Below are 25,965 nucleotides of genomic sequence, written 5' to 3'. Positions count from 1 at the left end.
GGAAAATCCTCTGTGTATGTTGATATTTAAGGGCCAGAGAAATCAGTGGGAGATACTGAAAAGAAGAGGGAAAAGAGAAGCCAACAAAGAAAGCATTCCTAGAAGGAAGGACCAGTGATCTGTTAGACGATGTTGAGAGATCAAATAAAATAAGAATTGAAAAAATGTTCATTGGATTTGGCTCTAAAGATGGTTTTAGTGCCCTTCTTGTGAACAATTTGAGTGGTGAAGTTGAAACCTGGGCTGCAGTGAGTTTAGGAGCAAGTGAGAGATATGGAATTTAATAAACAACTCTTTCAAAGTTTGACTGTAAAGGGAAGAATAGAGAGAGGTAAAATGAGAAGGAGGAGTGGGTTTAAGGAAAGGGTCAAAATACCAATTTTTTTTCTGGTTGCAAATAAAACATCCAGAAATGTAAAAAGTGCAAAGTGGAAGTTGACTACACTATCACCTCCCAGAATAGTTTGATGTGCATCCTCCAGATGTGTGTGTGTGTGTGTGTGTGTGTGTATAAACATATAAAGATGGCATGTATTTTCAACCTTATGAAAGTAATTTTTAAAAAGCAATGGATCCACACTCTATATTATGTTCTATGGTTTGCTTAAAAAAACTTACTACATTTTGGATATCTTTATCAGTCTACAGAGACTTATTATTTTTAACAGTTGAATAATATTACATTATGTGGTTGTAACATAATTTATTTACAAAATCCTCTATTGATGGATATTTAAACTGTTTCCATTTTAAAAAATCATTGTAAACAATGCTGTAATGAACATTCTTAGACATATATCTTTGTGAATCCGTGAATATTTTTTTCTTTTCTTTTTTTTTTTTTGAGACTTGAATTTTGCCCTTGTTGCCCAGGCTGGAGTGCAATGGTGCCATCTTGGTTCACTGTAACCTCCACCTCCCGGGTTCAAGCGCTTCTCCTGTTTCAGCCTCCCCAGTAGCTGGGATTACAGGCATGTACTACCACCCCCGGCTAATTTTTTGTATTTTTAGTAGAGACGGGGTTTTACCATGTTGGCCAGGCTGGTCGCAAACTCCTGATCTCAGGTGATCCACCCACCTCGGCCTCCCAAAGTGCTGGGATTACAGGCGTGAGCCACCACGCCTGGCCTTGAATCTGTGAATATTTCTATAGGCTAAATTCTTAGAAGTGGAATTGCTGAAGTAAAGGGTATGTACATTTCAAATTTTAATAGCTCTTACCAAATTGTGCTCTAACCAGTTATTGTCAAGAGCCTATAAGAATACTGATTTCTCACACTCTCAACAATTAAGTATTATCATTAAAAACCATTGCCAGAGTTAGAAAGAGTAAATCTGAGATTAATACTTAGAAGTTACAGGAGGTGGATTTGGGCGTATGCATGAAAAAAACTTTCTAATGATTACTGCTTCTAAGGAATGGAAGAGATGTTCGAAGGGTGTTCAGTTCTCCATCACTAAGAGCAGCAACTAACTTGTATGATTTACAGTTTAGGGAGTTCTTTGACATAAATGATCTAATTTATCTTCATGAAAATTCAAGAATAAGTATTAATATCTTTTTTTATAAATGAGAAAATGGAGGCTCAGTCTCAGTGTCACTCAATAAGAGGTGAAATTAGGACACAATTCCAGGTTTCTGGACTCTGAATCTTTTCTCTTTCCATTGTGCTATGCAGAGATTAAAATAATTATCCAATAGGATTGCTGTGAAGTTGAATCTTGATTTAATTAAGATACTTTCCAACGCCAAACTTCTTTGATTTTGTGCTAGTTCAATAAAGTAGTGGTTTGGAGAAGGGAAATGAGAGGTGATGAAGTCCCAATAATGTGGTGGCAATAGTGATACAGGACAAGAGAAAACAAATATAAGGAACATAGAGAGGAAAGAGTCTAAGATAATGCTGGGATTCTGAGCATGGGTCACTAGTAGAAAAAAAGAGATGTGGTTAGGAGAATCAAATATTGCAGAAAATTAAAAACAATGAAAAGGCCTTCTAATTTGGTGATTCAAAAGTTCACATTGACTTTAGAGAGAGCAGTTGCTTAGTGCTGAAGGCTTCGTGGGATTCAAGGGTCAGTGAGAGGTGAGGAAGTAGAGGGAGTATAGGTGTCTCTTTAGAGAAGTTTGGTGGTGTGGGAAAATAAGCAGAATTCGGTAGATTGTCAGGGTCAAGCAAGGATCTTCTTAGAATAAGGGAGGCTTTGAACTTATTTGTTGGGAGAAGAGAATAAGCCAGTGGAGAAGGAGAGATTAAAGTATTAAATAGATAACTGATACAGTGAAATTCTGAAAGGAAGTTGGTGGGAATGGGACCCAAGGTAGAGATCGAGTAACTGCTTTTACTTGAGAGCGGGGCCTGTGTTGTATTTATACACTGCTCCCTTTAACCCCCTCAAACCTGGAAGAGTACCTTGATTTGAAGGAGTCAAGGCAGGAGCACAGGAAGAGAAGTCTAGCCCCAGCTTTGCCATTAAAGCCCTATGTGACCTTGACAAGTCATTTCCCTTCCCTAGGTATTATTTTCTGTATCTGTAAAATTATGAGGTAGAGTTGAATGATCTCTAAGCTGTGAGTCTTTTATTAATAGGCTAGGGTGAGAAGTAGGGTTTGGAAAGATCCTGCCTGTGAGGGCTGCCCATGCTCCCACCAGGGTATAGGCTGGACTCTCTGAGGACTGGGAAGGTGAGGCAAGGGCCCTAATGGGTAGCATGGTCAACTCCATTGTGCTTGTGTCAATCCTCAGGTATGGCAAGAGAGTGGCAGACATAAAGGAGAGCAAGGAACATGTAATTGCAAACAGGTAAAGGGTGGTGAATGCACTCTCTGAGAGGGGATGGAATAGGAATCTCTTCTCACTTTTGTTCTCACCTAAGCCATCGTTAGTTTCTGTACAGCTTTATTGCCTCAACCCAAGAACTTGCTGCTACCCCATAAATTCTTTTTTTTTCTTTTTTTTTTTTTTTTTGAGACAGAGAGTCTCGCTCTGTTGCCCACGCTGGGTGCAATGGCATGATCTCGGCTCACTGCAACCTCCACCTCCTGGGTTCAAGCGATTCTCCTGCCTCAGCCTTCTGAGTAGCTGGGATTACAGGCACCCACCACCATGCCCAGCTAATTTTTGTATTTTTAGTAGAGACAGGGTTTTGCCATGTTGGCCATGCTGGTCTTAAACTCCTGACCTCAGGTGATCTGCCCACCTCGGCCTCCCAAAGTGTTGGAATTACAGGCAAAAGCCACCACTCCTGGCCCTTTTTTCTTTTTGAAACCAAGTCTAACTTGAGCATCGAACCTTCCTTCTGCCTGATATCCCTTCCTAAATATAGCTTTCTTCTGTGCTGCCTGTGGAGGGTTTTTAAGGGTGGGAGAGGTGATAGTCATGCTCCCCTTTTCTTCCTTAGTGGCCAGTTTCATTGTCAACGGCGGCAATTTCTGCGGATGGCAGTGAAGGAGCTGGAGACTGTGTTGGCTGATGAACCGGGACTACTGGGTCCCAAGGCAAGAGGAAGAAATGTTGGGAGGGGAATGATGGCCAGTGATAAGAGACTGTGTAGCTACATGGCACTCATGAGATTTTGCGTTTCTGAGTCTTTTGTGATTCGTTTGTATGTATATATGTGATTCCCTTGAACATTCTTGGAGTATCCCAAAACCTTTTTTATCTCTTTTTTTGGCACTATACGTAGTATGTGGTGTATTATAGTTACTTTTATACATGTCTTATCCTCTATTTGAGTGTGAACGAATTGGAGACAGAGCTTGTTTTTTTGTTTCAAACCACATAAATGCCCAGTAAATATTTCTAAAACTTTATTTGTTAGGGAGAGAAGGGTACTGATTGTGAGCCAGTGTCAACATGTGTACCTGCCTGATTGTGTGTTCTATAGTTGAGGTTTTTTGGTGAGTCTGAATGTTTATTATTCACACTGTTGTGGCTACACAATTACATCCATACCTATATTATCATGGTAGTTTTCTCTGTGCTTTGAAATCCATTTTTAAAGTTGAAAATTCTAATAGTCTTTACCCCCTCCATAGGCTCTTTTTGCTTTCATGGCCCTGTCCTTCATTCGTGATGAGGTCACCTGGCTGGTTCGCCACACAGAGAATGTCACCAAGACAAAGACACCTGAGGACTATGCTGACTCGTTAGTACTTGACATGGCTAAGAACCTTGTCCTTAGATGGACTGGGGACAGGGAGGCATCAGATGACCTTAGGAGGTCTCAATTTCTGCCCTGTTATCACTGTGTTTGTCTCAGTTCATATTTCTAGTCTTATTCATCTCTGTTCTCATCCTAAACTTTATAGGAGCATTGCAGAGCTACTTTTCTTGTTGGAGGGGATTAGGTCTCTGGTCCGAAGACACATCAAAGTGATACAGCAATACCACCTTCAGTACTTGGCAAGATTTGATGCTCTTGTGCTCAGTGACATCATTCAGGTATGATATTTAATTGATTATACTTTGGAAATTTCAAGATGATCCCTAGTGATTTTCCTATTGAAACCACTCTGGCTGAATCTCATGCTCTGTAAGTTGGGTGTCAAAAGGTCCAGTCTAGGCCGGGCGCGGTGGCTCACGCCTGTAATCCCAGCACTTTGGGAGGCCTAGGCGGGCGGATCACGAGGTCAGGAGATCGAGACCATCCTGGCTAACGTGGTGAAACCCCGTCTCTACTAAAAATGCAAAAAAAATTAGCCGGGCATGGTGGTGGGCGCCTGTAGTCCCAGCTACTCGGGAGGCTGAGGCAGGAGAACGGCGTGAACCCGAGAGGCAGAGCTTGCAGTGAGCCGAGATCGCGCCACTGCACTCCAGCTTGGGCGACAGAGCGAGACTCCGTCTCAAAAAAAAAAAAAAGGTCCAATCTGCCCCTTCATATTTGTTAAAAGAAAAAGAAAGGACTAATAATCTCAGCAGTCTTTTTTTCCCCACTAAGTGAAATTACATAGAAATAGGAGAGAAAAATAAAGAGAAACTGGATGTTAGAATGGCAGGGAACCCGGAAAGTTTCCTTCATCTCTTGCTTGGCTTTTTCTCTCTGTTTTTAACACTTAGCAATTCTTTCTACCTTCATATGCTGACTGAGCCTCATGGTCCTAGTTTCTGTCCTGGGGAACCTGTGCCCACTTGACAGTAACTGCAGCTCCTTTTTTAGAACTTGTCTGTGTGTCCAGAGGAGGAGTCCATCATCATGTCCTCATTCGTCAGTATCCTCTCCTCTCTGAATCTCAAACAAGGTAACTGGAGGGAGGTGGGGGAGGCAGGACATATGTGAGGATGAACATCTTTTATCTGGAAATATTGATCTTTGAGCCAGGAAGTAGGACAAGATGTTTTTGAAGAGGATCTGCCATTCTATGCAGTTGGATATTGGTGTGCTGTTTATTGTTTCCTTTTATACTTCCATTTTTCTTGCAGTTGATAATGGAGAAAAATTTGAATTCTCAGGATTGAGGCTGGACTGGTTCCGCCTACAGGTAATGATCTGTTCCTGTTAAAGATTCTCATCCTCAGATTCTTCCTCCCCCACAATCCCTTCTCTTTTTATCTCCTAAATTTGCTTTATGGAGTGAGTCAACTTTGAAAACTGCTAATTGGACAAGACATACTCAGGCCAAACTGTAATTCCAAGGCTGGGGGCCTTTTTCATTCATCTTATTTTTCTCCACCCTTTCCCAACTCCAACCGCAGGCATACACTAGCGTGGCTAAGGCCCCTCTGCACCTGCATGAGAACCCTGACTTAGCCAAGGTGATGAACCTCATTGTCTTCCACTCCCGAATGCTGGACTCAGTAGAAAAATTGCTGGTGGAAACTTCTGATTTGTCTACTTTCTGGTATGTCTTGGTTCAGAGCTCTCTTTAAAAAGTTTTATTGTTTCCTTTTTTCATTTTTTTCTCCATTATGCCACTTACTTCAAATAATTTTGTTTAAATTTTTTTTTTAAAGAGACAGATCTCACTATGTTGCCCAGGCTGGTCTTGAACTCCTGGCCTCGAACTCCTGGCCTCAAGCAATCCCCGTACCTCAGCCTCCTAAGTAGCTGGGATTACAGGCGAGAGCCACCAAGCTCTGAACTAGAGCTCTTCATCAATTCATTTGCTCTCTTGCCTGGCCTCTGCGGAGGACTGTCATTCCCCTAGACAATTGGAAAGTGTTACTGTTTTTGAGATCTCCTTAAGGTGCTCAAACTCTGCAGCTCACTTGTGTCAGCTTTTTACCAATAATCTTAAGTGATAGGAATTTGAAGTTGATTCCTTTTGTTCTGTATTCCCTTTTGTTCTTTTGTGGAAAGCCATTTGGATTTTACACAGTCTTCCCTTCTCTGGGGTAGTTAGCCCATATGTCTAGTTTCAATCTCCTCTCTTTGGAAACGTCTTCAGATTTCTTTTTTTTTTTTTTACTCTAGGAACATTGTGATTTAAAAGAAACAGGAAACACTTTGAGTTTTAGTGGACAGGAGTGAAAATAAGTGAGAGGCCTAGAGAATAGGGACTTTGGAGAATGAGCTGAATGAGTTTGTCTTTCTTAGATAGCACTTGACGTTTTTAGGTGACCACTGTTGTACATAATTCCACCCTTTGAAGGATCAAACAAGGAGTATGTAGCTTACTCATTCATTCAACAAAACACAATGTGTTGTCTCTGCCTTCTGTAAGCAATGTAGTTGGGGAGATATAATACCTATATGTGAAAAGGACATCAACATAGTACTTGCAAATGTAAGAAAGTGTAAAAGAGTACATGAAGTTGAGAGGACATGGGTTGAGGAAAGATCAGTCTCATGGGATTAATTTGAGAAGATTTTCTGGAGCCTGAGTGTTAAATTTTGAGAGGAATGTGAATTAACACTACTGAAGGACTTCTAAATTAGGGGGAATGGCCCAAATCATGCCAAGGTTCTAAGGGAAGTATAGCAAATTTTGTGCAAGGAAAGGGAAGAAGATTATCATTAAACTTGCCTGGGGTCCTTTATAAAAGTCTGGAAGGATTAAGTTTCTTGGGTTCCGTTCTACCTTAAGGGTTACAGAAATTAAGGAGGGAGTGGTAAATATCGGTAAATGTTTTTTGAAAGAAAGAATATTCTCTCCGCCTCAAAGGGACTAGCTCTTAAACTCTATTTTTCTTTTCCTTTATTTTTCACTCACCACTTTACTAATAAGGACTAAATCTTGATTTAAAGTCTCCCCGTTTCTCTGCAGCTTTCATCTTCGTATCTTTGAGAAGATGTTTGCCATGACTTTGGAGGAACCTACCATGTTGCGTTATGCCATTGCTTTCCCCCTGATTTGTGCTCACTTTGTCCACTGCACTCATGAGATGTGCCCAGAGGAGGTAGGTATCCTGATCTCCAGACCCTGTCATCTTTCTAGTCATCATCCTTATCACCCAAAACACAATTCCAAGGGTTGATTTTGGTCCCAGAAAGGGTATAAACATAGATGTATGATATGAGTCCCTAAATATCTCAGCTTGATGTAGAATGTATCCTGTCTCTGGGCCTCAGTTTCTTCTTCTGTAGGAATGGGTAGGAATCTTCTGTAAGATTCAGGCAAGGGATGAGAGCAGTATTGTGAGGAAGAAGTGGCCGTGCTGGTGATGACAGTCTCTTCTTTGGTCCCTCTTTCCCATAGTACCCCCACCTCAAGAACCATGGTCTTCACCACTGCAACTCCTTCCTGGAGGAGTTGGCCAAGCAGACCAGCAATTGCGTCCTGGAGATCTGTGCTGAGCAGCGAAACCTGAGCGAGCAGGTAGACTCAGCCCTCTCTGTTTCACTCTCCCCTCTGCCAGCCCTCAGTGCCTTCCCCTCTATCTAACTTTGTTTCCCTCTCAGATGCCAAGCTCAGTAACTCTTTCTCTGAAGTAGGGCTAGGGCCTTTCTGTACTTGAGTTTATGGCAGAATTCTTTTCTTAGTGTAGTCCCTTCAGTCTTTCCTCCCTTAGGACTGGATAGAAGTGTCTAAAAATACTCTTATTTGAACAGCTGCACTCCAACAAAATCTGTGCTCTCACTTGAAGAGTTCTGAGAGATGAGTTAACTTTCTAATTTACCCCTCCTCTCTTTGCCCTGCGTACACATACTAAGGACAGTGGCCCCCAGGTCACCTGTCTTGTCTCATCTTTCCGTCTATCTGCATCTTAATCTGTGGCTATCTGGACATTTTGAAGCACCTCTTCTGTGTTTATCCTCAAGGTTGCTTTCTTGCCTTTTTCTTCTTATTTTTCCCCTCTCCTCCCTTGACTGACTCTTAGCACCTCGTCATAATTAGTTCAACCTAAATTTCAGAAAATTTGAAAATGAGAAACTTGTTTTGCTGTTGCCCTGGAGTCTTCTGGGTTTTCCAGACTACCCACCTTTCCTGGGTTTGAGTCAGGCTTAGTAAAGGGGAGTGTGTGTGTGTGTGTGTGTGTGTATACAGATGCACAGTTACATTATTACTTAACCTTTTTATTTTTCATATGCAAATTACATACAATGGGGATAAAAATAGTTTCTTTACAGAAGTGTCTTAAGGATTAAATAGGGTATATTTAATATTTGACATAAAGCACTCAATAAATGTTACCTGCTATATTAGTTGGTACTTACCGGGCACAAAGCCCTGTGCTGGGTTTTTGGGTGGGGACCCAGAAGGAAGGTACACAATTCCTGCCCTTGGGGAATGTCCCAGTTTAAGAGAAAAGGGAGTATAAATACATGTTTGAAATAAATTTAAATAATTAATGCAAGAAGATATGCAAATGAGTACAATTGCAGGTATATTCATTACTCAATATGCTTAATCTCAGCCAAAAGGCTGAGAAAGCCAAGAAGAGATCATCAGTCAATATGAATAACTACTACATGCAAGAACACTGGTAAAGATATTTGCTTTGTGCTGTCTCAGGGATGACTAAAACATGATGCGAATAATTTTCACACATACCAGAACTTTTGCAACCAAATGAGTATAGGCTTTCTAAAGTTAACATTCTGAGTAAATAATTACTGGCATTGCCATTACTAGTGGAATTACATATTTTGGAACTGCTTTCAGAATCTGCTACAGACACATAATCTTTTGCACAATCTCAGGGTTGACACATCTTTTTCCATCAAGGTGGACTTGATTTTTTTGAAACAGCCAAGAGTTTGGATTTAAAAAAAGTAAAAAAAGAAGGCATGACTAAAAGTAACAAAACTGGTTTCCTTGTGTGGGTCTTATGCTGCTCTCAGAGTGATTTCAACTGAGGAGCTTCCAGACATGCCCTGCTCATGCTCAGCAGCTCTGGAGTAAATGGAGAGAATTCCAGTCACCCTGAAGGAGATGTCTGACTAGGATGTCTGAGTGAAGACAAGAGATGCCAGGTTGATGTTTAAGCTAATTAGCAAGAAATATGCTGTTTAAAAAAAAGGTGGAAAGACAATGCTGGCCACGTTGTGAACTCTTTGGAGGGCTGTGGTGATGTGGGTAATTGTCTCATGAGATAGAATAGGAAGGGATGTAGTATGTGAGATGATTGTTCCATCTAGCAAAAAATAACTGTTTTCCTACATTGGAAGACCCTGCAAAGCACAATTGAGTGGGACTTTTAGATCTTGTTCTTTATACTTGAGTTTTTCCATTAAGAAAGGTTCTCTCAGGATGTGGGTGTGGGAGTGAGGCTCTGATCCCAGAAAGACACTGCCATCTTGAGACTTAGAGCCTGTACACACAGAGATATTTATGAAAACTGAAAGAGGTGAGCACATTCTGAATAGGCCCCCATTAAAGAAAGAGGTGTGTGGAAAGAAAGAGAGAGGAAGGCAGAAAGATAAAATAACAGACAACAATGGACAACAACCTTTTTATAACTGTCAGATGCCATTTTAGCAACAAATCTTTCTCCATTGACCTGTGTTTGTTTCTGAAGCTTCTACCTAAGCATTGTGCCACTACAATCAGCAAAGCCAAGAACAAGAAAACCAGGAAGCAGAGGCAGACTCCCAGAAAAGGAGAGCCCGAGAGGGACAAACCAGGAGCGGAGAGTCACCGGAAGAACCGCAGCATTGTCACCAAGTGAGGACCTGGGCCCTAGACGGCCAGCTGGGTACTGCATCAAAGAAGGCAGGAAAGGAAAGAGGGAAGGTGACACAGAAAGAAAAGAGCGCAAGTCATGGTGGGGAATGAGGGGCATGGAAAAGCACTTAAATGCGAATTTCCTACTTTGCCTTTGAAGTCTACATCAATGTGTACTCTTCTAGGCTGAGTATCCCTAGAAACTGGGTCACGGGCCCAACACGTCCTTCCTAGACATTAGCAAGCAGTGCCAGACCTGTAATCCAGGCTCATTTTCCTTTCTAGCATGGACAAGCTACACCAAAACTTAACAGAACTGGCACTGACAATGAATCATGTATACAGTTTCTCCGTGTTTGAACATACTATCTTCCCTTCTGAGTACCTCAGCAGCCACCTAGAGGCCAGACTCAACAGGTATCACTCTTTCCTTGTCCTCTGTTTGGACAGTAGTCTTCATACCATACCATATACCTCTATGTATAGTATGGTGGACCTCAAAGTTGGGTCCCATTACATTCATCCTGGTGGTCATGCCACACGGTGGAGATTCTGTTGCAGTCAGTCTAGCATAGGTCCCAAGCATCTCTATTAAAAGCAAACAAAAGGAACCCCAAACCTCTATAGGTGGTTTTGATGAACACCCAAAATTGAAACCACTGGTTTAGTAGAATGAGCAAGGCCTTTGCAGTGAGCAGACCTGTGTTGACAACCTGGTCATTAGCTAAGACATTGGAGCAGATCGTCCAACTTATTTGAACCAGTTTCCTTCCTTGTAAAGTAAGGATAATGGTATTTACCTTATTTATGGATAATTGAGAATTACCCATAATTGAGAGTTGGTAGAGAATTAAAGTTAGTAATGAGTGCAAAGCTCCTGACATATGTTAGGCTTTAATAAAATACATCCCTAGCCTCCACTTTGCGCTTCACTCCATTGCCCCGTAAAGTAAGAGGCACATTGGAATTGGGCACTACAGTCTGCAAGTGGGTGAATGGGAGGAAGAATTATTACGAATAAGTCTCAACACTTCTGCGTTTTCTTTTGGAGTAAGTAGCTTATTCATTCATTCAACAAATGTTTATTGAACACCTGCTGTGTGTCAGGAGTATTCTAAAAGCTGTTTATACAGCAATATACGAAACAAATAAAAACCTCTGCCTCCATGCTTACTTCTGGTGGGGAAGATAGATAAACAAAATAAGAAAGCAGAATACATAGTAGATTAGATAGTGATAAGGACCAAGCAGAAAAATAAAGTGGGAAAGGGAGATAGGAGGTATGTGCGGTGCTGGTGCTGGTGGTGGTGGTGGTGGTGGTGGCAGAAGTAGGTGTTGCAGTTTTAGATGGAGTGTCCAGGAAAGGCCTCTTTGAGAAAGTAACATTTGAGTAAACCTGTGAGGACACTGAGAAAGCCACGCATGTAACTACTGGGGAAAGAGCATTCTAGGTAGAGGAAACAGCAAGTGCAAAGGCTCTGAGGTTCGAACATGCCTTCTAGGTTCAAGGGACATGGAGAAAGACAGTGTGTCTGCAGCACTATGAGCCTGGGAGAGACTGGTAGGATGTAAGGTGAGGGAGGTCAGAAAAGTGGCAGATTGTGTATGCGCTCATATGTCATTGTAAGGACTTCGGCTTTTATTCTGAGTGAGATGGGAGATGGGGAGCCCTGGCAGGTTTTGTGCAAAGCTGTAGTGATTAGACTTGACTCAATATTTTACTCTGGCTACATTAGCGGGGGCAAGGACAGAAGCAGGGAAACCAGTTATGAATCTATGTTTTGATTGTCAGAGAAGCAAATTTATTTTTCAATTGAGGTTTTTGCTTGGGTGAAGTTAAATTAGTTTGTTTTCATTACATACACATTAACTATAAGGAAGAAAGTGTCTCAGTTGCATACACAATGTCAGGAAGATGACAGTTTGATAATGGCCCATGTGCAAGCCTTCAGATGCTGGTGGTGGTTTCCAGGCCCTGGAGCAGCATAAGTGTGACATTCAAGTTTTACCCGAATAATCTCTGATACTTGCTTCACTGACATCATTGTTCCCAAAGCCCTAAGGTTGGCCTAGAGGTTTGGCCTCAGTGTTAACTCTAAATTAGATCAGTCTTGCCCTTAGTCTGTCCCTTCTGTATTATTTTCCCTTAAGTGGTACTTGAGAACCTTTTCCCTTTCATTTGTGGAGCAGACCAGCCCCACCTTTCCCATCCCCTCCCCTGCCATAAGCATTTTGCCAAAAAACACAAAACAAACAAAAAACTACCTCTTTCCTCTGTGGTTTACATTTTAACAAGGAAAAAAGTCCTTAGAGGACTGACTCTAATTGTGAAATCTCAGATACTTGGGGGAGGTATTTTGAAAGGAGTTGGGGGTCCAGTGGTGAGGGGTCTTGCTGGTGTGCCCCTACAATAATATAGTGTGGATAGTTATTCTACCTCTCTAATGTTGCCTATAGCTGCATGCCAGCCACGCGTGATCTCTATTCAGCCCTGGCGTGCCATGGCTACTCAGGATTATAATATACTTCCAAGGATTTCTAAGCATGGTTTTCCATTTCTGACAGTGATCGGAACTAATTCTTTTCAAGGAGAAAAGATAAATACTTTCACTGGGAATGCAGAGGGTGTGAACTGTCAGGTAGAGTTAGATGGAATTAGAGAGCCCAGGTCTTCTACTACCTGAGCTATTTCTCCAGAGGAGGAAGAAAAGCACAGTAATTAGGGATCAAATGTTACTGGAATCAAGTCCCAGCTCTGCCACTGCCAGCTGTGTGGTCTTCAGCAATGATTTATTATCTCTGTGTCTCAGTTTCCTCATCTATAAAAATGAGGATAATAACTGTCTCTAGCTTATTAGGTTACTATGAGGTTTACATGAGATAATATGTGTAGTAAAATCCTAGCACAGCACCTGGAACACAATATACACTCAACAATTGTTACTGTATTTACCATTATGATTGTAATTCTATTTTTTTTTTTTTTAATCACCTAGAGCCATTGTGTGGCTGGCTGGCTACAATGCCACGACCCAGGAGATCATACGGCCTTCTGAGCTGTTGGCAGGAGTCAAAGCATACATTGGTTTCATACAGTCACTGGCCCAGTTTTTGGGTGCAGATGCTTCCAGAGTCATCCGCAACGCCCTCCTGCAGCAGACACAACCACTGGATTCCTGTGGGGAACAGACAATCACCACACTCTACACAAACTGGTCAGTGTTGCTTAGGCTTTCCCACTGCCTTACTTTGTGTTGGCACTTTTTCCTTTACACGGTAGGACCTCAGGGCCCGAGCATTTTAGCTCCCAGGGTCATAGACTCCAAAATGGAGGGTTGCTTCTCCTGAGGAATGGAGCAATAACCTCAGACAAGCCCAGATCCCCTTCTGTCCACCACGAAGTTTCCTTCTCACCCTCACTGGAACATCCTTCAGCCTACCCTGCAGTTATTTGACCTTTTCCCTCTAATATCTAGTTCTTAACCTTTCTTTTTTGGATTCTTACTGTTTCAATTTCAAATGATCTCTCTTCCTCTTTCCAAAGTTCTCTTATTTCTCTTTTTGCCCTTACTTCTCCTTCTGAAAACCATCTGCCTACTACCATCTCTCTGGAACGTCTCCTTTTCCCCAGATGTGACTATTGTTCTTAATAGAGAAGGGGGCCTCCTCCCTGCAACTGGAGAAGGTGGGAATCAGCACTGTTTCCTTTGACATGTTAAGGAATGGAAAGGAGCTGGATTTCTACCTCCCCAAGCCACTGGGTGGCGCTCTTAACCCAAAATCAGCTCAGTGGGCAACAGGCTGCAAAGAAGAACCCCCCAGAACAAGGGGAAACAAAGTTTGCAAATGCAAATGTCAGTTGGGGCCAGGCAGGGAAGGTAAATGGATGTGCCACATGGGCCAGGCAGAGACTTTGAGGAGGTGGAGAGAGAATACCCCTCTAAAGGGAACAGCCACCGCTTAGCTCCACCTGATTGCTGCCCTACTAAATCCTTATTTTTTATGTAAAAATCTGTTTCAAAATTTTGACAAAGAATTTTCCATAGGTGCCAGAGAAGGTGATTCAGCCCCTCTTCCCCTGTCAGCCGTTTCAGCGTAAATTCAAAGGAAAAAAAAAGTTCGACTGGGTTTGGCCCACTGGCAGTTAGCTTGTGATGTCTATTAGATACAGACCCAGAGCAAGTGCCTGGGAGAGGCGGGTTGGTCAAGCCCTCCTCTACCCACATTGGCTGGGGTTTGCCCAGAGGTCAGGAGGAAATATTTGGAGACTGATGACCTGTGCTCACAGGTACCTCTTTGCCCAGGAGGTTTGAGAGTATATTTCAAAGGAGTCTAATTAAGTAGTGACTTTTTTCTTGCCAGGTTGAGCCTGTCTTACCTGACAGAGGGTAAGGGTGAGGGGAATACAGCTGTTGGAAAAGAGCAGTGGTTGAGGGAGGGGAGTGCATGCTATTGCATTTGACGGTATAGCAAAATACCCTCCAGGTTAGAGGCAAAGTGGAATTCCAGTACTGCCAGTTGTTTTTGATCCATCAGCTTGGGGTGTTAATTAGAACATTGTGCCATCTTCTTTGAGTTTCTTCTCCCTACCCCAGTCTTTTGCAGAGTTTTTCTTTCTGAGCTCAGTGGTAGTAGTAGGGAATGCTAGTAGGGAGAAGGGATTGGATCCTAATCTATGTTTTCTTGGCCAACCCTGTAGGTACCTGGAAAGTCTGCTTAGACAGGCAAGCAGCGGGACCATCATCCTCTCCCCAGCCATGCAGGCCTTCATCAGCCTGCCCAGAGAAGGGGAGCAGAACTTCAGTGCAGAGGAGTTCTCTGACATCTCTGGTGAGCTCAGGGCCTGGTCTTCTTGTCAAGGAGCTGAGCCCTTCCTTCAATGCACAGAGAATAAAAGACTAGGACATGTATTTAGGTTGGTGCAAAAGTAATTTTTGCAATTACTTTTCATTGCAAAAACCACAGTTACTTTTGCACCAACCTAATAGTGAAGGGTAAGGGATAAAGTGTAAGGAGGACATTCTCCTGTTTGGAATCATTAAATAGTGGTCTGCTGTCATGGCATCTTCTTCTTCTCCTTCTTCTTTTTTTTTTGAGATGGAGTCTCGCTCTGTTGCCCAGGGTGGAGTGCAGCGGCACGATCTTGGCTCACTGCAACGTGCGCCTCCCGGGTTCAAGCAATTCTCCTGCCTCAGCCTCCCGAATAGCTGGGACTACAGGCAAATGCCACCATGCTGGACTAATTTTTTATATATATATATATATTTTTAGTAGAGATGGGGTTTTACCATGTTAGCTAGGATGGTCTCGATCTCCTGACCTTGTGATCTGCCCGCCTCAGCCTCCCAAAGCGCTGGGATTACAGGCATGAGCCACCGCGCCCAGCCAGCGTCTTATGCTTTAGGGATACATTTTAGAGTCTTAGCCAGTGTTTGGATTGCTGATGTTTAAAAATAACGATGATGAGATGATACATGGCATTTATTGTGGGCTAAGTTCTAAGTGTTTATACATATTAACTCACTTAATCCTCATAACACCCTTGAGGTATAATAGATACACTTATTCCCGTTTTTCAGATGAGGACACTGGGACACAGAGAGTTTAAGGAACTTGCCTAAGTCCACATATTCATAAATAGTAGGACTTGGAGTTCGACTCCAGGCAGTCAAACTCCAGGAACTGGGGGCTTAAGCACTGTACAGCGCTGCCTTCCAGTGTCTAGAAGTGCTTTTGTGTCTCAGGGGGAGGCAGGTAAGGAGTGTGTAGTGAATGAGATGGGAAGCCTTTCCCTTTCTCAAGAGGGTTTGAAACTACAAGATCCTTTTTAATAGGTTTGTTTTTACCAACTAATTCATGAACTATCCTACTTCTTTCTCCTTCCTCTCACCTCCATATAAATCAGGGATGCTGCATAGTATCTGGGACAGGGAGAAGATATTCCAGTGACGCTGTCCTCTCCAGTCTTCTTCTTTGGGGGGTGCTAAGAAAGCCAAAGTACACAGTTCTGTTTTCCAGTTCTGCCTCCTTCCCATCATCCCGCCTCCATCAGTAAGCTGACCCTACGCTTTACCTGCTGCAGGTTTCAGATGTCCCCTTCTCATCAACTCTACCCACAAACTGTAGGCAGCCTCTAAAATCAGCTTTAGGTCTTGCTGACAAATGACAAGCAGCAGGAGGTAATGCTGATTCCCCCTTCTACCACCCCCAACCCAATTTCCCTTGGTTGCCATAGTGATGGGGCAATGCTACTGCAAAAATAGATAGATGGAAAGAGAAGGATGCCCTAGGGTTGCTAGCTGGGGGTAGAGAAGACTGGAGTAAGGAGCTTTGGCAGATCCAAACTGGTAGATCAGTGTGTCTCCTTTCTGTCAGCTACAGAGGGCGATTCAGCTCTTCTTCCTCTCTGTCAGCCATTGCGGCATTATCCAAGTTGATCGGTCAGGAAATCCTTTCATAGTTCTGAGCTCAGTTCTTCCTATTAAAACAGGTTGACTCTAAAAATGTCTAACATCTACTGTGGACAAGACTCTGTGTCAGTGGCTGTGACCAGTTCCATTTCCTCTGTCATTGATGAAGGTGGAGATCACTGGTCCTGCTTTGAAAGACTTGAGTGTGGAGCCTTGACTTCCATTTCTCTCTGAACTCTTATTAGTGATATTAAACTTGCCTTTCTTCTACTGGTCTCTTGTTTGTGTTACTTCTGGTCTTTCATGGTTTTCCCTGCTGGGATGGCCCACAGCCAGAGATCATAGCTAGAGCTCCTTCCTATCTGGATTTGTCACTAGTGTTTCTGACATGGGATTTCCCCAGGCAGGCTTTATTTAATTCACAAAGGGCCAGAGCAGGCTGGGTGGCAAGGGATAAAGCACTGGGACTGACTAGAGAAAAGAAGGATTTAGAGGAATAAAGAACTGAGACTCTGCGGGATGTGTGTTGATTATGAAAAAAGAAAAGGTAGCTCAAGGAGAGGAAAATTTGGACAGTGGGACACTAAGTAAGGGAAGTAAAGGGAAAAACATACAAAAAACATCAGATCTTAGATGAGGAAATAGTTGTATCTGCTGGGCTGCAGTAAGGGGCAGTAAGACATTGCACTAGGCTTCCAGTACCAGCCCCTGCTGTGGTTAAGTGGCCTTGGACAAGCACTTAACCCCCTTGTCTGTAAAACCATGATGATCCTTCCTATGCCACATAATTCAGAGGACTCATAACATCATCATAATACTCCTTTATCCATATATTTTCCAAAGTTTTTATAATGTATCTTATTTACTCTCACATCAATTCTGTGGGTTGTTCATGGCAGATATTCATATCCTCATTTTACAGAGAAGTAAACCAGGCTCAGAGAGGTTCAATGACTTAAGGTCTTACATCTAATAAAACTAGTATAGCTAGTACAGCAAGAGTAAAAGCGAAGTGTTCATATAAAGGAACACGGGAAAGTATAGATTCTTATAGGAAAGTAAAGTAATTAGTTATCATTTGTGGTAAGTCTTGGTGTGAGTACCAGTGGAGAGAGGGTAAATGTCCCATGGACTTGCCAGACTTGTCACTTGAATGTAGGATTTTAGGCTATTTTTGCTCCTTGACTTCTCATTTTCTTTTCTTGCTGGAAAACATTTTAAATATTCAAATTACCCTATAGCTGTTGTACAAATACTCCAGTGCCTTCTGAGTCCCATCTGGGGCCTCTGTAACTCTGTTCCAGAGATGCGGGCCTTGGCAGAACTCCTGGGCCCCTATGGCATGAAGTTCCTGAGTGATAACCTGATGTGGCATGTGACCTCTCAGATTGTGGAGCTGAAGGTACTATGGAAACAATCCCTTGGGGAAAAGATCCTACCTTGAGGAAAGAGGGTGGGTACAGGAGACTGGGAGGGAAGATGTAACATTGGTCTCTTCTTTTCCTGCTTAATGTCTCTGTGTTCCTGGACTACAGAAGCTGGTGGTGGAAAACATGGACATACTTGTTCAGATCAGATCCAACTTTAGCAAGCCGGACTTGATGGCTTCCCTGCTGCCCCAGCTGACAGGTAAGCATCCTCTTCCCCTATAGTGAGAAGGAGCTGTGGAATCACATTGCAGATGACAGGGTTTTCAGGAATCTGGAGGCTAGGCTGGGTCTGTAGAATCAAAATCATCACCAATCCCTCTCTAAATTATCTTTTCTAACACGCTTCTTTCTCCTCAGGGGCTGAAAATGTGCTAAAGCGCATGACCATCATTGGGGTTATCCTCAGTTTCAGGGCCATGGCCCAAGAGGGACTTCGGGAGGTGAGTTGGTGGGGAGGGGTCTGTCACAGAGTCACAGATACCTCTGTGGGTAGGGTTTGTATGAGAATTTGTGGAAGTATTGTGGGAATCAGTTTTAACTTCTGCTTCAGAAGGGGTTGGTGAGCATTGAGAAGAGGGAGCGTAATTTGGCAGAGATCCTAGAGGATCCCTAGGAATAAATGAGCTTAGGAAATCTAGAGGCATAAGGAGAGGGATGGCTTGGAAAGCTGGCTAGGTTCTTATCTAAATTGAGTGCCCCTCCTTTTTTTTTTATTTCTACCTATTTTTGAAGGCATTGGTCATGGTCTTGTGGACTCATTTATCTTCTCTTTCCTCCAGGTTTTCTCCTCCCACTGCCCATTTCTTATGGGTCCCATTGAGTGCTTGAAGGAGTTTGTCACTCCAGACACAGACATCAAGGTATGGAGGAGTGCAAAGTAGAATCTAATTAGGAGACTTTTGTTGTTGAAAAGGAGGTAGCTAGGATCTTGTAAGGGAGAGCGGGTTCTGAAGAACACCATAGGGATAAGGGCGAAGGTTTGAATAGGAAAACTGGTCAGATGAATATTCTTGGAGAGAAAGAGCAGAGCTGGCAAGATGTAGGGGGATGGAGAGAAGTGGGAGGCTGGGAGACACTATGAGGGTTGGGGAGACATTACTGGAGGGGGAGGGGTAAGACCTAGGGTAGTATCTGTAGGTTTTCACCTGATACGAGCACTGTGCAAATTAGATAAACTATGTGCAAACAAGTCCGCTCTTTAGTCTTGAGGTTAGGTACTGTTTGTAGGAAGATTTGTTCCTTTCATTCCCACCCACCCTGCCTGCCCTCAGTCTTTTCTTTTCCTGGCCTTTTCTTCCTCCCATCCTTAAGCTTTCTGGTTCCTCTATGTCTGCATCACCTGCCTCAGACCCCCATTTACTACAGGAGATGGTGAGAGGAAGAAGGGCTTCCGCAGACAATATAAGTTAAGCATCCATTTCCCACCCATCTCCCACCTTTGAGTCATCTTGTCTTTTGAATCATCTGGAACTAAGAAGTATGCTATGGCAGGAAATACAGCTAGAGCCTAGGAATAGAATCCTTCAAATGCATAGGGCAGGCTCCTTCTCTTATAATTGATTCCTTTAACGGCGAGTGGTCTGTGTTAAGAGGAAACTAGTTAGCAGGAAGAATTAAAGTTATATGTTAAGAAAATCTTCCTTACTTTGAGATCAAAAGAGTTGTGAAATTTCCACCTCTATCTGCCTAAAATCATGAGGGGCAAGTGACTGTGGGGGCAGTGAGGGGGCAGTGTTTCACTAGGATAGCTGCCCCTCTTGAAAGATCTTTGATTTTAAGCTGAGCCTGGGTTTCTGGCACCTGCTGATGTTGGTCCAAATGCTCTAAGCTGTCAGGACCTTGTCTAGCTGATATCTCCTGGGTAGCTCCAATCTTTAGGCTCTGCCTGCCTGTGAAAATAAGCAGGTAGGGGCAGAGAGGGAGGATGGCCTGTCCATCAGAGATGCTGTTACTGCCTCAGAGGAGCAAGAAGATTAGAAGAAGAAAAGATAAAATCCCTTCAACCATCCCTTTCTTCCTCCAGAAAACCTCATGAACCAGGTTCCTTATCTCCGAGGCCGTGGTTCCACAAATGGTCATTTAGGTAGTAGGGGATTTAAATAAGGGCAGAACAGAAGGTGGCAAAGATTTGGCTTCTGTATCAGTACCACAGCAAAGTGTGTGTATGTTGCTATGTCTGTGGGATTCTTTTTTTTTTTTCTTGAGACAGAGTCTCGCTGTGTTGCCCAGTGCTGGAGTGCGATCTCAGCTCACTGCAACCTCTACCTCCTGGATTCAGGCAATTCTCATGCATCAGCCCCCCGAGTTCCTCCTGGAACTTCAGGTTCATGCCACCACGCCTGGCTAATTTTTGTATTTTTAGTAAAGACAGGGTTTCACCAGGTTGGCCAGGCTTGTCTCCAACTCCTGGACTCAAGTGATCCACCCACCTTGGCCTCCCAAAATGCTGGGATTACAGGCATGAGCCATCGCTCTGGCCAGTCTGTGGGATTACTTGCATAAGATACTTAGTTGTCCAGTATTAAAACAATTATCCTTGTTCTTTCAAAAAACATTTTTTTAAATCTAAAAAGGGGTCTAGGTACTTAGTATGGGAGTAGGAGCTTGGGGCTCTGTCCTGGGAACCTGACTGTGAGTACAATGAGAGATTCAGGTATCAATCAATCAATATTTATTGAATGCCTTCTATGTGCTCAGCATTATGTTAAACACTAGAGAAGGTAAAGAGAAATGCAAAACTCCTGACTTTAAGATAAAGGAAGAGGATGTAAAGGCATCACATTTTCTCTGTTAGTCACTAGGGTCGATGTGTGGTCTAATTTAATCTTCACAACAACTATGTGAGGTAAATGTTATTATGCCAGTTTTATAGATGGGAAAATGAGGGATCAAAGAGGTTAAGTAACTTTTAGTCAAGGTCACACACTTAATAAGTGGTGTTGCTAGGACTTGAACCCAGATCTGTCTCACTCCAAAGCTTTTTGCTCCCTTCACTATGCCATGAGGTTTTAAAAAGCTATCTATTTGGCAAGATAAGGAGATGAGTCTTGCATTCCATCTAAAAAGATAACTAACACCAGATGCTGTGTGTGATCAATGCTAAGTCTGTGGTACCAACGTAAGGAGGGAAGAGCTGGCTTTGGGCTGAAGTAATCAGGTAGCGCTTTACAGAGAAGATGAGATCTAAGGGATGGACGTAACATAGATATAAATAGAGGAGAGAAAAGGACCCTCAAAAGAGGGAAGCACCTGAACCAGAGTATGGGAGAGGAAGTTGTAGTTTGGGGACAGTGAATAAATTATCCTGGCAGCACCGAATAAAGGAAGTATTTAGGAAAATGAAGTTGAAAAAGTAAATTTGTACGATGGAGTGTCCCAAAGGGTTATTTTCCCTGTAGGATTGGGAGAGCTATGAAGGGAATATGTAGAAAAGATGACAATAAGCCAGAAGTTTAAAATCTATGATTAGCTGGACACTGTGGCTCATGCCTGTAATCCCAGCACTTTGGGAGGCTGAGGCAGGAGGATTTCTTGAGTCCAGGAGTTTGAAACCAGCCTGGACAAAATAGCGAGACTCTCTCTCTTTCTCTACATATATATAAAAGTATCTTTTAAAAAAAATTAAATCTGTGATCCAAGAGTCCTGGCTATGCATTCCTTCTGTCAAGCCAGTATGTCCTGCGAATCCTCTCTAGAATGTTATTTTCTTCTCTCCAGGTGACCCTGAGTATCTTTGAGCTGGCATCTGCTGCAGGTGTGGGCTGTGACATTGACCCAGCCTTGGTGGCTGCCATTGCTAATCTGAAAGCTGGTAAGATTGAGGAAAGGGGCGAGATTTGGGAAAGGAGGGCTTGGGCCTTATTTTGGGTGAAAAAATGTCAATGTCAAAGAAGCCTTTATTTGAGATTATATATTCAGAGGATATAAGCTGGGAGTGAAGGAAGGACCCTAACCTTCAGAAAATACTTACATAGGCGATTTAGATTTATCCTCAGGTTCCAACTAGTTGATCTACCGGTCAGCTAAAAAGTACTAAGTGAGAGTCTGTTTGGTGCTCTGCAAGTGCTCAAAGGCATTTACAATCTGGTTGGGAAAATAAATTAATGCAAATGAAACAATGAGAGAACAATACAAAATAGTGGGTTGTGTGGTATAGCACCCAAATTCCCCATAGTGATTTTGTGCTTTCTCTCTCCACATAATCACCTTGACACTGTTTATTTCTTCCCCTCTCACACTTAACACATATTTTCCATTACACATTTCCTCTGATTTCAGTCATACCTATACACACTCAGAACACGATGAACCAAGGGGCTAGGATTAAGGCCTTTCAAAATGGCCAGACTTACCCTTCTTCTTCTCTCATGGTGGGTGAGAACCTTTTGTCTTCCTTCTGCCTCTCCATCCTATCAGGCAGTGGACAGGCATCCTAGGGTTGCATTGTACATCAGCAGAGCCCTTGGCTGAAAGTTCTGCCCTGTTGCCAGGGAGGCCTCCAGGACTCAGGCCCTTCACTATAGGTGGATGCTAGTCCTGTTTCTTCAGGAAAATTAAGTAATAACTTGCCCATAGGCTTTATAAAGTGTATTCATAGATATTTTCTCCTGTGATCCTCACAGCAATTCTGTGAAGTAGGACCCCTGTAACAGATAACTTCTGTTTGCTGACTTTATTCACTTTTCCTCTTTCCTTTTTTCCTTCTCACCAGATACTTCATCTCCTGAGGAGGAATATAAGGTGGCCTGCCTGCTCTTGATCTTTCTGGCAGTTTCCCTCCCACTCCTTGCCACTGACCCTTCTTCCTTTTATAGCATTGAGAAGGATGGTAAGTAAGGGGTAGGTTTGAGACACCAGTGCTATTCAAGTTAGTGTCCTGGGGTAGAGAGAGGAGACAGAGATACTGGAAAATATAGACTTCTGACTTGGGTGTAAAGTTCTATTTCAAAAAGCACTTGAAGGCTGGACACGGTGGCTCATGCCTGTAATCCTAGCACTTTGGGAGGCCAAGGTGAGGTGGGTAGATCACTTGAGCCCATGAGTTCCAGACCAGCCTAGGCAACGTGGTGAAACCCTGTTTCTACAAAAATAAATAAACTAGCTGGGCAGGGTGGCCTGTAGTCCCAGCTACCTGGGAGGCTGAGGTAGGAGGATGGCTTGAGCCCAAGGGGTCAAGGTTGTAGTGAGCCATGATTGCGCCTCTGCACTCCAGCATGGTGACAGAGCAAGACCCTGTCTTAAAAAAAAAAAAAAAAAAAAAAAGAAAAGAAAAGGAAGAAAACACCCCCTACCCTGAAAAAAAAAAAACACCACTTCAGAATGAGAGAATGAACTATGCATAATTCAATTTCAATAAGATTTCATAGGAATATCCTGCCTCTAATCTCAAAATGCCTTCTCATCCTTTTGGTGTCAAATACTGGTGGCTCAGCTTGAAAACATGAGAAATTACCAGTTTGGGTCATCCTGGAGTGGCTTACTTTGTCATTTCCTCTTTTTTCTCTCCATCTATATCAATAATAACCTAGGTTACAACAACAATATTCATTGCTTGACCAAAGCCATCATCCAGGTGTCTGCTGCCCTCTTCACGCTCTACAACAAGAACATTGAAACTCACCTCAAGGAATTTCTGGTGGTGAGTGGGTCTAGCTTATAAGGAATGGAAGATTGCAAAGGGCTGGAATTGGTTTGACTTAAATCTGTAGACAATTATCGTTGAACAGGCTTTTGAGTCTAACTTCCCACCTAATTCATTCAGTAAACAGTGAGAAGCTACTATGTGAAAGGCAAGAGTTTCTTCTAAATTTCCTAACAGCTGGTGTTTCAGCCTCTGCTTGAATATTTGCAAAGATCATTGGACAAAGAGTCAGAAAATCTGAGTTCTGATATTTGATCTGCCATTAAGTAGTTGTGTGACCTCTGAAGTGCCAAGATTTTGGGGCCTCGGTATTTTCATATATAAAACAGTGAGATTAAACTGAACCCATGAATTCAGATTAAACCGAATCCATGCACCTTGGTATGCATCAGAATATCTTGGGGAGCTTGTTAAAATACAGATTCCTGATCTTTACACCAGACCTACTGAGTTAGAATATTGTAGGGTAAATCTAGGCCTCTGTGTTTTTAATAAGGCCTCTGGGAGATCAGATGCACATTCAAGTTGTAGAGACACTGAGTTTTATCATCTTTAAGGCCCTTTCTAACTCTGTATGGACAAATGATCAATGACTACTTCTCAAACTTTAATGTAAATCAGAATCACCTGGAGAGTTTCTACCTTAGTAGATTAGGGTGGGGCTGAATAATGTGCATTTCTGTTCCCAGGTAATCTTGATGCTGCTTGTCTGGGGATCTGACTAGAACCAATGGTCTAGATTTCTAGGGACTGGAACTTAAAACTAGGCAGCAGATTCCACTGTAGGTCATATCCAATTTCTTAAAAAAAAATGTTAAAAATTTTAGCCAAAATTTGACTTCCTGTAACTCTCACCATGGATCTTAGTTTTGCCTCTGGGAAAACTCAGAACAAATACGATAGGCCCTAGAATTTTCCATTCTAAATCCTCCATAGAGGAATTTTGTTCATATACTTCTGATACATGGTCCATTCCCCTCTGCCTGCTTGAGCATTCTCAGTAACAAAGAGCTTATTTCTTTGCAAAGTATGGTCCCGATATAAGAACCAGGGCCTCATCTGTCTCCTTCCAGGAGGAAACACAGCGGATCATATTGTTCTCTCAGGAATTATACCCTCATTCTGAGAAGTACATGTCAGGGATCATAAGATTGGTTGGTGTGTCTCTATTTAAGCTGAGGCACCCAACCAGATAGACCTGGCTCTGAGCATCTTAAATGCAAAGAGGATTCACACCAGATCTCTGAGAAGGGGTGAGAAGGGAATCCCCCACCCTTACCTTCCCTTTTATCCTCTGTTTGCTAAATGCAGGTCACCTGGGTCTGGGATACAATGAATCATGTTTCTTCTTTGATCCTTTGGGGGTTTGGGGATGATGGAGATGACAGCCATTTGGGAGTTGACTGGAGAATACCACGAGCGAGAGCTGTGTCTGAATCAGAGGCTCACTGCCTCTAGTCAGATAGGGAGTCAGCCATAAACAGCCTGATGACAGTGGTGTCTGGAGGCTGCCTAGGAAAAGAGAGGTTAATCTCCTGGCATACATCACCTGCCTTTGCTCTAGGTTGTTTCCCTGCCCCTTGCAATCTCTCCCCTAGCACTCCTGGCAACCTGTTGTCTGCACTGGCTTATAGGCAACATGTATCTCTGAAACCTAGGAGATTTGCCACTTTCCCATCCTGAGTCTTCAGGAACATTCTAGCACTTCTTAACTCTCTCCTTGATCTTTTCTTAACTTCCTGCAGCCTGAGGCCATTTGATACTGACCTGTATAAAAATCTGCTTTACAAATTCTTCCCTTACAGGTGGCCTCTGTCAGCCTCTTGCAGCTGGGCCAGGAGACTGACAAGCTTAAAACCAGAAATCGAGAATCCATTTCTCTGCTCATGCGCTTGGTAAGTATCTTATTTAAATTGGTGTGAGAACAGGGAATGGAAGGGCCAGAGGGAGACTTCTGTTTAGGGTCTTTGCATCCTTGCCATTCTTGTCACCCAAAAGCATTAACTAAGGACTTAACTCTGCATAACCCTCTGAGTGTAGTCCTCACATTCTGATTAACATTCTAAACTTGTCCTATAATCCCAGAGTAGAGTCTTCAAGGACTTCTGCAAGACAGGGCCTTCCTGGCCCCTAAGCTGGCTGGGCCCATGTCCTGCAATGTTCCCGAGTCTGATCTGATAGGGCAGCTGTGCCCCTTATTGGTAATTACCTGTCCAGTACATGTTTGGTTTCACTTGACAATTTTCTACCACTGCATTTCTTGTTTTTAAGAGTACTATGAAAAGAGTGCTGGATAACACAGAGCTGAACTCAGAGGTTGAGGGGTGGGGGCTCAGAGGAGGGCAAGGATTTTAGCTAAAAAGCTGTAAGGCAGGGAGCCTGGTGGACCATGAATCAGGCAGCTCCTGCTGTCTCTTCTCTTTGCTTCCCAAGCTG

At 43.0% G+C, this 25,965-nt stretch overlaps 1 protein-coding gene across 1 annotated transcript in view; it reads left to right on the top strand.

The window, feature by feature from the left end:
- NCKAP1L (NCK associated protein 1 like) overlaps positions 1 to 25,965 on the top strand; it is a 53,348-nt gene that overhangs the window by 19,470 nt on the left and 7,913 nt on the right. Inside the window, exons 11-31 of the mRNA XM_004053278.5 lie at positions 2,748 to 2,804; positions 3,403 to 3,499; positions 4,040 to 4,149; positions 4,313 to 4,445; positions 5,161 to 5,242; positions 5,424 to 5,482; positions 5,697 to 5,842; positions 7,208 to 7,340; positions 7,640 to 7,759; positions 9,903 to 10,048; positions 10,334 to 10,465; positions 13,045 to 13,263; positions 14,748 to 14,878; positions 17,763 to 17,860; positions 17,994 to 18,087; positions 18,246 to 18,328; positions 18,668 to 18,748; positions 21,606 to 21,699; positions 22,600 to 22,716; positions 23,417 to 23,526; positions 25,335 to 25,424. Of these exons, the coding sequence (XP_004053326.1) occupies positions 2,748 to 2,804; positions 3,403 to 3,499; positions 4,040 to 4,149; positions 4,313 to 4,445; positions 5,161 to 5,242; positions 5,424 to 5,482; positions 5,697 to 5,842; positions 7,208 to 7,340; positions 7,640 to 7,759; positions 9,903 to 10,048; positions 10,334 to 10,465; positions 13,045 to 13,263; positions 14,748 to 14,878; positions 17,763 to 17,860; positions 17,994 to 18,087; positions 18,246 to 18,328; positions 18,668 to 18,748; positions 21,606 to 21,699; positions 22,600 to 22,716; positions 23,417 to 23,526; positions 25,335 to 25,424 (2,332 nt within the window). The remainder of the gene's footprint in view (positions 1 to 2,747; positions 2,805 to 3,402; positions 3,500 to 4,039; positions 4,150 to 4,312; positions 4,446 to 5,160; positions 5,243 to 5,423; positions 5,483 to 5,696; positions 5,843 to 7,207; positions 7,341 to 7,639; positions 7,760 to 9,902; positions 10,049 to 10,333; positions 10,466 to 13,044; positions 13,264 to 14,747; positions 14,879 to 17,762; positions 17,861 to 17,993; positions 18,088 to 18,245; positions 18,329 to 18,667; positions 18,749 to 21,605; positions 21,700 to 22,599; positions 22,717 to 23,416; positions 23,527 to 25,334; positions 25,425 to 25,965) is intronic.

Source organism: Gorilla gorilla, chromosome 10 (genome assembly GCF_029281585.2).
Source record: "Gorilla gorilla gorilla isolate KB3781 chromosome 10, NHGRI_mGorGor1-v2.1_pri, whole genome shotgun sequence".
NCBI lineage: Eukaryota > Metazoa > Chordata > Mammalia > Primates > Hominidae > Gorilla > Gorilla gorilla.
Note: the sequence above shows the minus strand (reverse complement) of the source record. Positions and strands in the feature narration are given on the sequence as shown.